General features: G+C 51.3%; 1 protein-coding gene across 1 annotated transcript in view; it reads right to left on the minus strand.

Annotated features, from left to right (window-relative positions):
- Chchd6 (coiled-coil-helix-coiled-coil-helix domain containing 6) overlaps nucleotides 1–2,264 on the minus strand; it is a 180,345-nt gene extending 178,081 nt beyond the window's left edge. The window contains exon 1 of the mRNA XM_027954480.3: nucleotides 2,069–2,264. Coding sequence (XP_027810281.3) covers nucleotides 2,069–2,155 — 87 coding nt within the window. The 5' untranslated portion in view covers nucleotides 2,156–2,264. The remainder of the gene's footprint in view (nucleotides 1–2,068) is intronic.
- Between the last annotated feature and the right edge of the window lie 14,725 nt (nucleotides 2,265–16,989).

A 16,989-nucleotide genomic window follows, 5' to 3' on the forward strand; every position in this document is an offset into this window, starting at 1 on the left:
ACCAAACTAAACGGTACCAAGGACATCTTTGGAAATTCTACTTCTGGCTCTGGCCTCTCAAGGGGGCCACCACCCCCCATTTCATCCTCACCACCAGCCAGGTCCTCAACAAGACTTTATGCCACCTGGGCAGCACCAAATGTCCCCACAAGGCACCTCACTTTTCTAACCACTTTTCCTTACATCTTCATCTCCTCCTGGGCGGCTCCTACAACTGTCTCACACACACATGCTTTTTTAAAAAAAATTTGGTAATTGAGGCTCAAAAGATAATTTGCTCATCCAAGGTACACACCTAAGAAGCCCAGAAATTAGACCTCTTTTTCTCAACGTAGTTAATTCCCCTCCACGCAACTCTGTGCTTTTAATTTAAATTTGGTCCGTTTTGCTGTGTTCATTCATTTAACCACTGAACACTTACTAGCCATCCACTCTGTGCGATCCACAGGTGTGGAGGAAGCGCAAGAGCAGTCCTACAAACAGCCCTGGAGCTAACCTACTTCAATCCCACCTCTTCCACTTGTTCACTATGTGCCCTTGGATAAATCACTGCAGGTACCTCAGTCCTCCTATCTATAAAATGGGCGAACAGAATTCTAATTCTCTCATAGGTCAACTGAAAATTAAGTAATTCCTTTAGAGGGCTTAGCACAAAACATGGCCTCCACTACATGCTGAGATCTGAGGGGCTTTTATTATTCCTCTAGGTTCTGGGGATAGAGTAACGAATCCCACATGATCCTCCTTCTCCAGGAGCTTACAGACTAATGGGAACAAAGTAAACGGATAATCCCAATCATCAGTGGTACTTTCAAACTGTAATGAAGACTATGAAAAAAGCAAATGTATGCCAAATAGTAGTGGCACACATCTGTCATCCCAGCACCTCGGGAGGCTGAGGCAGGAGGATACCAAGGTGGAGGCCAGCCTCAGCAACTTGGCGAGACCCTGTCTCAAAATTTAAAAAAATAGTAATAAAAAGGGCTGGGGATGGGGCTCGGTGGTTAAGTACCCCTGGTTCAATCTCTGGAACCAAAATCATCATCATCATCATAAAAATAATGTGTAACAGTAGGGTAGGAAGCTCCTTTACAGTCAGTGGTCAGAGAAGGATTCTTGGATCTGAGCTAGAAAAATGACAAGAGGCAGATAAAAAGACAGCAAGGGGGAAGAGAGAACAGACAAAACAGAGATGTTGTGCTTGACGGAAATTGGTATCTTCCAGGAACAGGAGGTGTTGAGGCTGGTGAATAGGTGGAGGGAGTGGTGGGGGGTGAGGGGACAGACCTGGGATGTGGTCAGACAGGTGAGCAGGCACTGGGGCAGCTTTTATAAACCCAAGTAAGGCATCTCCTCATCTTAAATGCTCTAGGAATCCACTGAAGACTTCTAAGCCAAGGAAATGTATGTTAATTGACCTGCAACTTTTTTATTTTGTTCAGAGACAGGGTCTCACGGAGTGGCTTAGAGCCTCGCTAAGGGGCTGAGGCTGGCCTCCACCTTGCGATCCTCCTGCCTCAGCCTCCAGAGCCGCTGGGATGACAGGTGTGTGCGCCCTGGCGCCTGGCTGGACCTACAATTCTTAAAAGGGCTTCTTCGGCTGCCTGCTTGAGGGGGAAGATCGTGGGGCAGGGTGGAAGGGGACAGTCCCCCAATGAGGACGGTGCTGCTCCTGCCCACAGAACCGGCCGCCCACCTGAGGGGCGGGCGAGGGCGGGGAGCACCAGGGCGCGGAACCCCTAAAGGAAACCGGGCCAATCCCGCCGGAGCTGGAAGGTGGCCCCAGACCTAACTCGTGACCAGCGTCCTCTGCACCTGCCCCTTCCGCGCTCTTCCTAAGGGAACCAGCGCAGTGGGGCTTGAAGGCTGCAGCCCCGGGTTCGGGTCCCGGCGGGGCCTCTTCGGGGCCTCACGACCCCTCTCCCGGTGCGAAGGCTCCACGAGGGAGGCTCGGCCGCCCGCGCCACGCCGCTCCACGCCGCTCCGCGCCAACCCCCAGGCCGGGCTGGCGGCCTCCGCGTCCTCGGGCGCCCTACACGCCCGCCCCGGCCCCGGCGGCGCCGCTCACCCGGATGCCCTGCAGCACCCGGACCCGCTCCTCCTCGTCCAAGCCGAAAGACACCCTGCGGCTCTCGCAGCTCTCCGTGCTCCCCATTGGCAGGAGGCTGACAGAAAAACGCCGACTGGCAAACCACGAGAACCGGCTTCAGAGCAACCGGGCAGACGCCGCGCTCTGCGCGCGCCGCGCCGTCGCTCTCCAGGACTCGGGCTGCCGCGGCACAAGTCAACAAAACCACGTCCTATTGGCCACGGCCGGAGGCTCGGCCAATCGGAAGGCGCGGTGCCGCGGGGCCTTGTGGGAATTGTGGTTCGCCAGCCTGGCGCCGCCCTACGGTAAGCCGAGAGGGCGGTGCGGCCTGGGGGCGTGGCCGGGCAGTGCGTGTGGCCCTCGTGCAGGGGGCGGGAGCCGGCGGGAGAATCGGGAAGGCGGGAAGCGGAGCCCCGAAGACGCTGAGGAGCGCAGCTTCGGAAAGCTCGCCCTTCCCACGGAGCCCTGAAGGAGGCCACAGGCGCCGCGCCGCATTCGGCGCCAGGCAAGCGCCGCCCTGGTGACCGCGACCAGCGCAGTGTCCTGGCTTCCCGAGGTGAGCAGCGCCTTGGGGACAACTCACCAAAACCCAAGTCAGAAGGGAAAATGGGAGCAGGACACGGGGTCCCGACGGCGGGGCAGGGGCCCTGGAAGGCAGCCGCGTTACGGGGCCGGGCCCGGAGCCCGCTGGGCTCCTCCGGGCGCTCCTCCCGCGGCTCCTCCCCTCGCTCCTCCCGGGGCTCGTCCCGCGCTCCTCCCCTCCCCGGGGCTCCTCCCCTCGCTCCTCCCGGGGCTCCTCCCCTCGCTCCTCCCGGGGCTCGTCCCGCGCTCCTCCCCTCCCCCGGGGCTCCTCCCCTCGCTCCTCCCGGGGCTCATCCCAGAGCTCCTCCCGCGTTCCTCCCAGGGCTCCTCCCCTCGCTCCTCCTGGGGCTCGTCCCGCGCTCCTCCCCTCCCCCGAGGCTCCTCCCCTCGCTCCTCCCAGGGCTCATCCCAGAGCTCCTCCCAGAGCTCCTCCCGCGGCTCCTCTCCTCCTCCCCTTGCTCCTCCCGGGGCTCCTCCCCTGCTCCTCCCGCACTCCTCCCGGGCTCCTCCCCTTGCTCCTCTGGAGGCTCCTCCCGGGGCTCCTCCCGGGGCTCCTCCCGGGGCTCCTCCCAGGCTCCTCCCGCACTCCTCCCGGGCTCCTCCCGGCTCCTCTGAGGTCGGGTGGGTAGGTTCCCATTTGGGATCTTATTTATTAATTAGTTATTTGGGGTACAAATTTCCCTCTTAAAAATCCTTTTGCTGCTTCCCCTGAGTTTTCATGTTTGTGTCTCTCAAGAGGCATTTTAATTTGCTTTTTTTTTTTTTTTTTGTACCAAGGATTGAACCCAGGAGTGCTTAACCCCCTGAGCCCCGTCCCCAGCCCTATTTTGTATTTTATTTAGAGACACAGTCTCCCTGAGTTGCTTAGGGCCTCATTCAGTGGCTGAGGCTGGCCTCCAACTTGTGATCCTCCGGCCTCAGCCTCCCCAGACCCTGGGATAACAGACGTGCGCCACTGCATGCAGCTAACGTTTTTTTAAAAAAATCATTTCAGTGAAGGTGACAGATATTGTGACACTGCACTTTTAAGTAGTTCAGCATGCCTGTCATATGTAACACAATCACTTCCCCGAGCCTCCGTTTTTCTGGGCCTTGGGTTGCAGTAACTGCACTCAGGATGAGTTAGAAATCTCAATGAGTTGGTCATAGCTTAATGGCACCAATGTCGTGTAATCAACTTCCCTTCCCCTCCTCTGCATCTGTGGCTTGTTGCCTTTATTCAAATCCCCTTCCTACTTTGGATGCAGTGTGCTGCATTCCCTGAATCTGTGTGGCTCCTCAGCTTTCTCATCTGTGAAATGGGGATCCAGAACTTATTTTGTCCTGAGGCTGATCTATGCTGCTGTTCTTTTTCTTTTCTTTCTTTCCTTCTTTCCTTCCTTCCTTCCTTCCAACAAAAGGCAATAACCCCTGAGCCACAACATTTTTTCTTTTTAATTTTTAAGGTTGCTAGGTTGCTTAGGGCCTCACTGAGTTGCTGAGGCCGACCTTGAACCTGTGATCCTCCCATCTCAGCCTCCAAGCTGCTGGGATTATAGGAGTGAGTCACCGCATCTGACATCCTAGCAGCTCTGGAGGCTGAGGCAGGAGGATCATGAATTCAAAGCCAGCCTCAGCCAAAGTGAGGCCCTGAGCAACTCAGTGAGACTCTGTCTCTAAATAAAATACAAAATAGGGCTGGGGACGGGGCTCAGGGGTTAAGCACCCCTAGGTTCAATTTCCAGTACCCAAAACAAAAGAATGTTATAGTTTACTCTTAAGTAAAATAGATATAGTATCCATTATATTATTATTTCACTGTTTTAATGGGTTTGAAATTTTTCAGAATAAAGAATAGAAGTGGGGGGGCTGGGGGTGTGGCTCAGAGGTGAAGCGCTTGCCTAGCACGCGTGGGGCTCTGGGTTCCAACCTCAGGACCACGTAAAAGTAAAATAAAGAAATTGTGTCCGCCTAGAACTAAAAACCAAAAATAATAAATATTTTTAAAAAAGAATAGAAGGGAAATAGAATTTGGTCCTAGGGAAAACTTCCCTCCCCCCAGTGACCCTGTGACCCAGCTCCGGCTAGGAAGTCTCCTGAGCAGCGTGGTACCCGGAGGGCAGAGCAGCACAGTGCTCGGGAAGGCAGGCTGTGGGGTGGGATGGAGTGCAGAGCCAAGCTGCCTCTTGGATCTGTGCCCTTGGGCAAGGTAGAGACTCTGGCTGCCTAGCTTTCTGACAGATCGGAGAGTCTTGCTGACATCGCATGGAGTGGCTTCAGGAGAGCTGGGCACTGAGTGGACTCGTCCAGGCCGAGCTGTGAGTGTTATTAAATGACTGTTTGGAAATAACACTTTGGCAGCTCTAGGCATGCTCTGGAGAGGGCACTTCTGTGAGATGGGTTGTCTTACGTTGGAATCGTCAGAAGCAGACAAGGAAAAGAAGGGTGGATGCTGCAGAAAAGTGACTCACTTGTCCATCTTAAAAACCAAAAGGAAGCTGTCATCCTAAGATCGAGAACAGGGGGGGTAGCTCAGGGGTAGGGTGCCTGCGAGCATGCATCAGGCCCTGGATTTGATCCCCAGCATGGGAGCGGCGGGAATCAGGAACAGGACGTCTGTTTTTGCCACTTTGAGACAACATTGTACTGAAGGATCTAGATTAATCAGGCAAGAAGATGAAATACAAGTCATCCAGATTGGAAGGGAAGCCGTAAAGCTCTCTCTGTTCACAGATGACATGACTCATCCATAGAGAATCCTAAGAGACACACACACACACTCACACACTCTCTCTCTCACTCACACACTCAAATTATGAGAGCTGTGAGCAAGTGCAGCCAGGTTTCAGGGGAATAGATCAATCTGCAAAAATCAGTTCTGTTTTTGTGCGTCAGCCACAAACAGTCAAAAATTGAAATTAAGAAAACAGCTCCATCTACATTAGTCTCCAAAAGAAAGAATAGAACACCTCAGAATAAATTAAATCAAAATATTAAAAGGGCTGGGGATGGGGCTCAGTGGCTAAGCACCCCTGAGTTCAATCCCCAGAATAAAAAAAAAAAAGGGGGGAAATCTACCCTAAAAACTATGAAGCATTGTTGGAGATTAACAGGAAAAGACTTGAGCTTGTGTTACGGGGTGAATGGTGTGTATCTGGTTGGGGTAGTGGCCACACGAGTTCCACGTTATCCGTGTGCAGCTGGGCACTGGCATCTGTGCATTTTATTACACACAAAGTGTACTTCAATAAAAGTATTAGTAAAATACTTGGGGACACTTCACACCTCCCTGTTTCACCTCTCACTCCCGCAGTGAGTGCTAATGTCCAAGTGCGCGGTTTGGGTTTTGTTTTTCCCATCCCCAGCCCTTTTTATTTTTTATTTTGAGACAGGGTCTTGCTAAGGTGCCGAGTCTAGCCTAGAACTTGTGATCCTCCTGCCTCAGCCTCCTGAGTAGATGGGATGACAGGCATTTCTTTTTCTGCCAGTCCTGGGGATTGAACCCAGGGATATGCTACCACTGGACAGAGGGGCTTGGGGACCCTGGCTGACAGGCTCCCCGTGCTCTAACTGTAGTACCTCTGGGCCACGTGGCCCTGGTCAAGTCCAAGGGAGGAGGCTAGAGAGCTGAGCACCAGCTTTCCTTCTGCAGACCCCTCAGGTCCTGCTCACAATCCGCGGACCAGGGCTGACGCTGTGGCTCCACCTGCCTGCAGTCGCTGAGAAGTGCTTTCTGCCCTAAGTAGAAGGAAAGAGGAAGCTGACTGATAGAAGGCACTAGAAGCATCCAGCCTGACTTTTTGTTTTTCTTTTTTTATTTTTGGTACCGGGGATTGAACCTGGGACACTTAACCACTGAGCCCCATCCCCATGCTTTTTTATATTTTATGTAGAGACAGGGTCTTGCTATGTACTTAGGGTCTTGCTAAGTTGCTTTAGGGCCTCGCTAGTTGCTGAGGCTGGCCTCGAACTTGCAATCCTCCTGCCTCAGCCTTCCGAGCTGCTGGGATGACAGGTGTGTGCTACTGCACCTGGCTGGGTAGATTTTTGAGCGTCAGGGATGGAGAACGAGGGAAGAGCCTGCTAGGTTGGACAAGTGGGATTTGGAGTGAGGGAAAAAGAAAAGACAGATTTGGTAAAGATAGAAAATATGGAAAAAGAGGTTATGGCTTTTTTATTTTCTTCTGACACCAAAAAATGCATGTTTTTTTCTTTTCTTTTTTTAAATTTTTAAATTTTGAGTATTGGGGATTGAACCCTGGGGTGCTTTACCACTGTCACACATCCCCAACCCTTTTTATTTTTTATTTTGAGAACAGGGTCTTGCTAAGATGCTGAGTCTGGCCCAGAACCTGCGATCCTCCTGCCTCAGCCTCCTGAGTAGACGGGATGACAGGCACGTGCCACCACACCTGGAAAAAGGTATGTTCTTCTCTGACACCAAATAAATGTTGCTTTTCCTGTACAAATCGATTCTGTGATCCTTTGACACTAACTAGGTGTCCTAGAAATCAGTTCAGCCTGACATCGACTCCTAGAGTTAGTGTAGACCTACTCACACAACACTGGTCCTCATTGTGTATACCCACCACAAGTCGGGTACCCAGCCTCTGCCCACACTTCTGCCCCACTGACTACCAATTTAGAAGTCCCCACAACCCCTGCTCAGGGTCAGTAATTTACTAGAACAACTTATAGATCTTAGGAAAGTACTATACTCCTGTCATAGTTGACCAGCCAGAAAAAGAGGTGTATAGATCAAGGTCAGGAAGGGTCCCAAGACAGGAGCCCTGTCCCCAGGGAATCAAGAATATGTCTGCCAACTCCATAGCTGTCTGAATCTTGTTCAAGAGTTTGTTTGGGGTTTTTTTTGTTTGTTTGTTTGTTTTGGGGAGATTGAACCCAGCGTCTTATTAAGCTGCTGAGGCTGGCCTCCAACTTGCGATCCTCCTGCCTCAGCCTCCCGAGCCACTGGGATCACAGGCTTGGGCCACCATGCCAAACTCAAAGAGTTGTCATTGAGCTCCGTCTCCAGCCCCCTTCTGCTCCTCCCTGGAGACTGGGGTGTGGGTTGAAAGTTCCCGCACTCTAACTCTGTGTCTGACCTTTCTGCTGACCAGCCCCCACCCTGAAACCCCCTGGGGACTCCACAGGCTCAGAATGAGTCCAAAAGGAGTCTGTTATGAATGATAAAATAAACTCCTATTATTCAGGAAATTCCCAGGTTTCAGGAGCTCTGTTTCTAGAACTGAGGACAAAAACCAAATATCTGCTTTCATGATAGCCGAGGGCTGCACAGGGTTCGCTCTGTGATGTGTGGTGGGACCATCCACAAAGCTTCGCCTGGGTCAGAGCTGTCGAGAGCTGGATCCGGTGATTTCCTGATAACGTGATCGGGCCAGACTTCAAAATGGTCTCAATGGAGTTCTCCCTGGACCATTGCCAAGGACCCCTTGGCTAGAGAACGGTGGCCTAAGAGGGGAAAGGACAGAGGACATGGCTAAGGACGAGGGACAAGACAGGGCCCAGAGGGCTGGGAGGGTGAGTTTGGTGGGGAAAATTCTAGAAAGTTTGAATGGACCACAAGGATGGAGGACTGGAAAGCCATTTGTGAAGTGGCTTTTTTTATTTTTATTTTTTATTTTTTGTACCAGGGATTGAACTCAGGGGCCCTCCACCCCTGAGCCCCGTCCCCAGCCCTATCTTGTATTTTTATTTAGAGACAGGGTCTCCCTGAGTTGCTCAGGGCCTTGCTTTTGCCGAGGCTGGCTTTGAACTCTCGCGATCCTCCTGCCTCAGCCTCCTGAGCCGTTTGTGAAATTTGACCATTGAGGTGGGAGGTAGGTAAACCTTGGTTTCTGGAGCAGGCAAAGAGTCTGGCTCAGCCTGTGTTGTGGAAAGCTCTGACCTCAGGATAGAAGAGAGTTCTTGGAGCAGCTCTAGAGTTTGGTTGACCATGAGGCCCTTCACAGAAATACAGCTGGCGGGGCTGGGGCTAGGGCTGGAGCGCTTGCTCGGCGGGTGTGAGGGCTTCCATCCTCAGCACCACGTACAAACAGATCAATCAAATAATGTAGTCCACCTGCCACTAAAATATATGTATTTGAAAAAAATGCAGCTGTCCAAAATGCACAGGGCCATGTTAGGTCCTCACTGAGCTCCAGGCCTGGAAGGTAGCACTGGTTGGCGGAACCTTCTCTCCCACTCTCGGGTTTCCATAGGGAGGGACGCCCATCGGTGCGACACTCCTGGCCTCCACTGGGTAAGACTCACAGCAGGCTTCACCAGGGGACCCCTGGCAGCCCCCTCCTCGTCCCTGTTTGAGGTCTGCCCGCCTGAGGAATGCGTGCTTCCCGCCTGGTGTGCTCCTGGCGACAGAGTCCACCATGCATTGGGGGCCTGCCCTGTGTCTGCTCAGCCTGTGGGTGACACCCCCGAGTGGTTTCAGGAGGGCACCTCAGCTCTGAGTGTCACACCTGCCCAGCCTCGGCTCTGAGCTGGGAGGACACCCATGCAGAAAGGGCTTCGTTCTCAGGTGACCGTCTCTCTCAGGACAAAGAAGATCTTTCCCGGAAGCCTGGATGGTCTTGGCCGGTCACGGTCACCCGCCCAGCCCTCGCCCAGGCCCTGGCAGAGGGCACAGAAGATCTGCTTTAAGGCAGCCGCAGGCTCAGCCCTGCTAGCCCAGCCCCGCCCACACCTTTGTGAGAGCCCCTTTGTTCAGCCTCTGGACCTCCCAGCCCAGCAGCCATCTGCTCCTGCCTGGACCTCACTGTCAGCAGGGCGCTGTGTGTGCTGCGTCTGCATCCGTGTGTGTGTGTGTGTGTGTGTGTGTATGTGTGTGTGTGTGTGTGCGCACGCGTGTGTCCACCTCAGAGTGGAGAAAGCAAGCCAAGATCACAAAGCTACTGGTCCATTGTTCCAAAGCCCTGCACTCGGGTCCCCACCTGCTCTCTCGAAATCCAGGAAACTCTCCGAGCGAGACAAAGCCCCCAGATGGAGTGGATCAGCAGCGGGGCACGGGGGCTCAGGCAGGAAGGCACGATCCGCTTCCTTGGCCCCAATTTCCTTTTTCTGCCTTTCAGACTTTTAAGCTTCGGCTTTAGCCCTGGATTTGGCGACTCAGCCGAGCGGATGGCTGCTTAGTGTGAGGAACAGCCCCGGGGACAGCCAGGCGCTCTGCACACCAGCAGCTTCCCTTGGGGCTGTGCCACACAAAAAATCACCGCTTGTCACCGCTCCCCTGAGCGGGGCTGCTGGGGTGGGAGACGCAGGGAACGGGGATGGCTGAGGATTCAGTGCCAGGGAGAAGTCGGGGCAGGAGCCGAGGTGGCCAGGAGCAGCCTGGCCCCCATCTGCACGAGTTCTCCCGCCACCTGCACACCACGGAGCCCTAGGCTGAATGGCGGACCCAGGCTCCCATGGCAGAAGCTGGACTTCCTGGTCTGTGTCAAGGAGGGCTCTTGCTCTGACTGGCACCCTCTAAGTACCCAGCACACCCAGAGCACGTCCAGGCCTGGGCCAGCACGGCCAGACCAGGGCTCCGAGCTGGCTGTCAGGTAGCACCGAGCTCTGCCCAGCGACCAGGAGGGGAGGTGACCTGGGGCCTTATGCAGAGTGAACAGCATGAAGGGCTTGGAGGTCCCTGCTGTGAGCAGGGACCAGGCCTCTGCTGCTGCCCTGTGTGGCTCCCCCACTCTTGACCCAGGTCTCATCCCAGAGGTGATGTCTGACATCACCTCTCAGACACCACCCCCCAACAGGCCACCCCACCGTTTTTCTCCCTGCTGCAGAAAGATCCTTCTCCGAGTCTGTAGCTTGTTCATTTGTTTTTGATTAGTCTCCAACCAATAGTCTCCCCTGTGCACACACAGATTTACTAAGAGGCTTCAGAGAAGAAGGATGCGTCTGCTCTCTGCATCACCGAATTCCTTGAACCCAGTATAGGGCCCGACACAGATGGGCACTCGAGAAATTATCGAGTGACAGACTGATTGAGCAAGTCAGTGAACATGGGCTCCTTAACTGTGTCAGCCACTCCTTGTTAAGAGAGGCAGGAAAATGAGTAATTAAATGTAAAGGCTCTGTCAAGTGATCCCTGTGGCTCTGGAGGCTGAGGCAGGAGGATTGCAAGTTGGAGGCCAGCCTCAGCAACTTAGTGAGGCCCTGAGCAACTCAGTGAGACCCTGTCTCTAGTAAAATAGTGGAAAAGTGCTGGGATATGGCTCAGTGGTTAAGATAATAATAATAATAAATATAAATCCTTCAATTCTGGCTGTACTTTTGATTTTTTTTTTCCAGTACCAGGGAATGAGGTGCTTAACCACTGAGCCACATCCCAGCCCTTATTATGTTTCATTATTTTAATTTTGAGACAGGGTCTTGCTAAATTGCTTAGAGCCTTGCTCACTGTGATCCTCCTGCCTCAACCTCCCAAGCCACTGGGGTCACAGGTGTGCGCCACTGGCTTTATTGACCATTTTATTTTGAGATGGGGTCTTGCTAAGTGGTTTATGGCCTGGCTGAGTTGTTGAGGCTGACTTGGAACTTGTGATCCTCCTGCCTCAGCCTTTTAAGCCGCTGGGATTCCAGGTATGTGCCACCACACCCCTCCTGTGATCTTCTCTTGGTTACTTTAAAAAAAAAATGCTGTGCCTCAGTTTCCCAATTTGTAAAATAGGAATGAGAATGGTGTGTTTGAATGGACTTAGAATAGTATCTAGCAAAGAAGAAACACTCCGATGTCTTTCCAAGCAGCCTGCCATGTTGGGTCATAGGCTCAGATATGAAATGTGACTCAGCTCCCAGAAGGAACTGAGATGTTTTAAAACTGTTTTTTTGTTGTTGTTTTTTTGTACCAGGGATTGAACCCAGGGGTACTTAACCTTTAGTCACCTCCCCAGCCCTATTTTTTATTTTATTTAGAGACAGCGTCTCACTGAGTTGCTTAGAGCCTCGCTGAGTTGCTGAGGCTGGCCTCCACCTTGTGATCCTCCTGCCTCAGCCTCCCGAGTCACTGGGATGACAGGCGTGCTCACCACGCCCGGCCAGAGTCAAGGTTTGAATCCTGGTGTGTGTAGCTCAGAAGATGGAGCCCTTTCTAGGGTCCCATCTGGCTCATCATGACCCTGGGAACATGGCCTGCCTGGCTCTTTCTTTATGTGGGACTTGGAGCTGGAATGGAGGCACCCTGGCTAATGACCCACCTGACCATGCACCCTCAGGGCCCAAGGCTCAGGAAGGGGTGTAGGCATCAGGGAAAGAATGGGGATACCTCCCCAGGGAGCTTGGACACGCCCCAAAGCACCAGCGCAGGCCTTCAGCTGGCATGGGGACCTGCCTCCTCGGTGGGGAGGGGCCTCCCAGGAGAGCGGTGACAGTGAAGGGGAGACCAGTGTCTGAGCCTGGGGTCCCTGATGACTTCATGGCTGTGGCCTGCTTGGTGACTGGGAAGGTTCCCGTGCAGAGGTGTAGGATGCCCGGTTGCTATGGCAATGCTCTCCGCGGGGAGGCTCTGTTGCAAGAGTCTTATCAGCTTTGACCTTGCTCTCAGGCGCAGGGCTCCTGGGAAGGAAGGAACTGCCTTGCTAAGATAACCAGGGTTCCCCAGCTCGCTGCTCCCGAACCTGCCAGCCAACCAGCGACTTTAAACAATGGGCTTGCTTGAGAGCTGCCCACTGCTCCCAGCTTGCTCACTGCAGATGTAGAACGTGACCAAGGAGATGGCTGCATACTCTGGCTATCTGTCACTTCCACGAAGACAAAGAATGAGGCCTGCCTGGTCTCTAATCTGATTAGCGACCCATCCCTAGTAAAGATGGCTGGCGTGATTCTGGAGACCCACTTGTCCATCAGAGAGCGGCGCTCCACCCGACCCCAGCTTTATCTTCGAGATCTGCGTGTGTGACTCTTTGTTTTTCCCCATCTCCCATGGCCCCTCACCACAGCCTGCTCGCTGGGCCGCGCTGGTGGGGGCACCCCACATGGCTTCTGCCCCCAGGAGCTCAGCTAAGGTGAAGTTTCAGAGCCGAACCCCTCCCTTCCCTTGTCCCCGTGGGGACTTTTACGAATTCATTAAACGTGCATGCAGACTTCTATGGAGGGAACATTACTCTGTAATAACAGCTACAAATTGATGCGATCCCCCGGAGACCTCCGTGGTAATTCTGTCTGCCTCCTTGGCCAAATGGTTTTCCTGCCTTCTGCACTCTGCTGGCTGGGAAAGGGAGGGGTTCCCTATGTGCTCTGAGCCTTCTCCTCAGAGGGGACCTAAGGGACAACCAGCAAAGGGTCACCTTCTCTGTATTCAAGGCCACTACCGGAGTCGGAGGGGATGCGATGTCTTCTGAGTGGATTGGCAGCCTCTCGTGGGGTGGCCTGACTCGAGCCCTTGACCTTCTAGCTGACCCGACAGACCCTTTCTCCGGTTTCTTTGAGGGAGACCAGGGAAGGAGAGTGCACTCAGGAGTAGTATCACCCCTCCCTGTGTCCCTCGGATGATCCACTCTAGAAAGGGGATTATTTTGGCTCACAGTTTTGGAGGTTTCGCGGTCGGCTGGCTGCACAGCTTTTGGGGCTGTAGCCAGGCAGCACCCGGTGGTGGGGAGCATGTGGCAGAGTAAAACTGGGTACTGGGAAGAGACAGGGAGGGGCTGAGTTCCCTATCTCTTGGAAGAATGCCCTCCGCGCCCTAAGGTCTCCACGAGGCCCCACCTTGAGCATCTTTCTGAAGATCTTTCTAGAACTGTAGTTTTACGGAGTGGAAGTGAGGTGCCCCCCAAAAGCTCACATGTGAGATGATGCAAGAAAGTTCACAGAAGGAATGATTGAGTTGTGCGGGTCTTAAACTAATCAGTGAATGGCTCCCTGGGGGTCCCCTGGTGGCCCCTGGAGGCAGGTGGGGTGTGGTGAAGGAGGTGGCCCTGGGGCCATGGCTGGGGGTCTCTATTTGTCCCTGGAGAGTGGAGTCTCTGCTCCCTGGTCCCCATGGGAGCTGTTCCCTCCCCACACTCTTCCTCCATGATGTCCTGCCTCCCCTCGGCCCAAGAGTGTGGACTGAGACCTGACACCCTGAGCCCTAAATCAACTTTTCCTCCTCAACAATTGTTTTTAATCACAGTGGCAAAAAAAGCTGACTCAAACAAACTGTAATTGCTCAATCCATGTGGGGTTTTTCAGTTTCTATACATACTCTTAAGTGGCTGTTAAACAAAAGTGTATCAATATTTCTTACCTCCAGTAATGTACAGGAATGTTCATTTCCCCACATCTCGGCCAATTCTGGGTGTTATGTCATTTTCACTAGTGTGATAGTGATTCCATAGCCTTTGCTGACTTTATTTAAACCTTTCATTATTGATTTGTAAAAACTCCTTACATATGGCAGTTACAGTTTGGCTATGAGGTGTCCCCCAAATGCTTCTGTTAACACAGCAATATTGAGAGGTGAAATGATTGGATTATGAGAGCTGTGACCTAATCAGTCCATCCCAGTTTGAATATGTCTTCCCTGCAGCCCTGTACCCCTTCTGTCCTCTTTCTTACCAATATGAGGAGAGTGGGTCTACTCTGCTGGGCCCTTCCCCGATCACGTCCTACCTCCCCCTGGACGCAGAGCAATGCAGTCAGGCGTCTATGGACTGAGACCTCTGCAACTGTCCCCAAATAGACTTTTCCCTGCCTCTTGTATTCTGTCTCAAAATCTGATGAAAGAAAGCAATGTCCTAATTATTACCCCTCTGTTCTAGATGCTGTAACTATTTTCTTCTTGTCCGCCACTTATATATTATTGAAAAAGCAAATGTTTTTGACAAACATTTTATCTTTGTTCAGTCTCTAAATCATACTCTATTTTTGGCTTGTAGCTTTTATGTATTAATAAGGAATTATCTCCTGGGATTGCAAAATAAATTTTTCTATGTTTGCCTTTTAAAACCATTTGTAATTTGTTTTAATTATGCTGTAAGGCTATTTCATGTAGAGTTTTTTTTTTATATACTCAATTGCACTCTAATCATTTACGGCATATTGATTGTTTTGCTGCTGAATTTGAGCCAACTTGATGATAAAGCATTTATTCATAGGTACATGATGTTCCTGGACTTGTGTCCCTATTCTTTTAGATAATCCTAGAAAAATTTACCACTCACAGACCTACTTTAGAAGATATTTAGTTATCTGATGAGAGGAATCACTCCTTGTTTTTCCAAATTAACTTGGATATTTCTGGAAATTTCTTTTCCCCGGGAAAGTCATCTTGCCGTATAGACCATTGAGTCTTAACTGAGATTTTGATTAGAAGTCCATTGAGTTCACTGAATTTAGGGGAGAATTGAGACACCTCACTCTTACCAAGGACTGTTTGGTAAATTTCAGTTGCTTCATATAGTACTTAGACATGTTCATTGGATTTCTTCCCTTTTTTTTTTTTTTTTTTTGGTACCAGGGATTGAACTCAGAAGCACTTAACCCCTGAGCTACGTCCCCAGCCCTTTCTAATATTTTATTTTGACAGAGGGTCTCCCTGAGTTGCTTAGGGCCTCACTCAATTGCTGAGGCTGGCTTTGAACTCGCGATCCTCCTGTCTCAGCCTCCTGAGTTCCTGGGATTACAGGTGCACGCCACCGTGCCTGGCTTTATCAGATTTCTTGTTAGATATTTTATAGAATTTGTTGCTTTTAGATATGCATTTATTTCCTTTTCTAAATTTTTTTTGGCTTGTAATTAAGCTCGATTTTTCCTCTTTTTCTTTTTTTGGGTTTTGGTTTTGTTTTGTTTTGTTTTTGCAGCGCTGAGCTATGACACCAGGGCCTTGCACATGGTAGGCAAGTGCTGTACCGCAGAGCTACATCCCCTACCCAAGCGATTGATTTTTCTCTGTGGATTTCACATCTGCTGGCACTGCCAAACTCGCCTATTGATTTGTCAATTGACTCTTGAGAGTTTTTCCAGGCAGATGATCATCTGTTCTGCAAATGATCTCCGTCTTGTCCCTTCCTTTTCAATATTCATATGGTTTCCCCTGTGCATTATGTCACCAGATAGACTTTCCAATAAAACGGTTGAACAGAGCAATGATAGTTACATTGTTTGTTCATTAGTAAGTAGGGAGATTTCCATTGTGTTTTTTTTAATAATTATTTTTTAGTTGGACACAATATCTTTCTTTCTTTATTTTTATGTGGTGCTGAGGATCGAACCCAGGGCCTCGCACGTGCTAGGCGAGCGCTCTGCCACTGAGCCACCACCCCAGCCCTCCTTGTGTTTGATGACCAGTGCCATACTTAGAACCTAATTCGCCAGAAGCTTGGTTTTGGGGTCCCCCACACTTAAAAAAAAAAAAAGACTTTATTTGAAGACCAGTTTTAGATTCATAGCAAAAGTGAGCAGAAGGTGCAGAGATTTCTGAGGTGCTCCTTGCCCGAGGCCCACACAGCTGCCCGCAGTCAACATCCCATGCCCGTGGTACTTTCTTTCTCTCCTCAGCTATTTAGCATGGCTGATGCTGTTTTTTAAAATATTTATTTGTTCTTTTTAGCTCTCCATGACAGCAGGAGTGCATCCTGCCTATCACACCCACATGGCGTCTAACTTCCCATTCCTGTGGCTGGACCTGCTGTGGAGTGTCCCTGGTCGTGTGTTGCTATGTGAACATGGGAAAGTGACGTCCATTCATTCCCCTGTCTCTCCCATTCCTACCCCTCTCTTCCCTTCATTCCCCTGCGTCTAATCTAATGAACTGCTGTTCTCCCCTCCCCATTATCGTGAGTCAGCACCCACGTATCAGAGAGAACATTCCGCTTTTGGTGTTTGGGGATTGGCTTATTTCACTTAGCACGATAGTCTGCAGTTCCATCCATTTACCGGCAAAGGCCATCATTTCATTCTTCTTTATGGCTGAGTAATATTCCATTGTGTATATGAGGGAGGGCTTCCTTGCTTCGCTTCCCAGTCTTGGCAACTATGAGTAAAGGTGCTGTAGACATCCCTGTGCAGATTTCTGTGTGAGCATAAATTTTCGTCTCCTTTGGGTAAATACCAAGGAGAGCGACTGTTGGATCATAGTGGAAGAGGATGCTCAGTTTTGTAACAAACGGCCAAAACGGTTTTCATTTTGCTTTTCCACTAGCACAGAATGAGAGTTCCTGTTACTCCACATCTTTAACCAGCATCTGGTATTGTCCAATCCTCAGTGTTGTGGATTTGGCCTCTTTGTTGTTGATTTGTTTTGTTTTAGTACCAGGGATTGAACCCAGGGGTGCTTAACCACTGAGCCATATCTATCCCCAGCCCTTTTTTATATTTTATTTAGAGACAGGGTCTCCCTGAGTTGCTCAGGG

The sequence above is a fragment of the Marmota flaviventris genome, chromosome 20 (assembly GCF_047511675.1).
Source record: "Marmota flaviventris isolate mMarFla1 chromosome 20, mMarFla1.hap1, whole genome shotgun sequence".
In the NCBI taxonomy this organism is placed as follows: domain Eukaryota; kingdom Metazoa; phylum Chordata; class Mammalia; order Rodentia; family Sciuridae; genus Marmota; species Marmota flaviventris.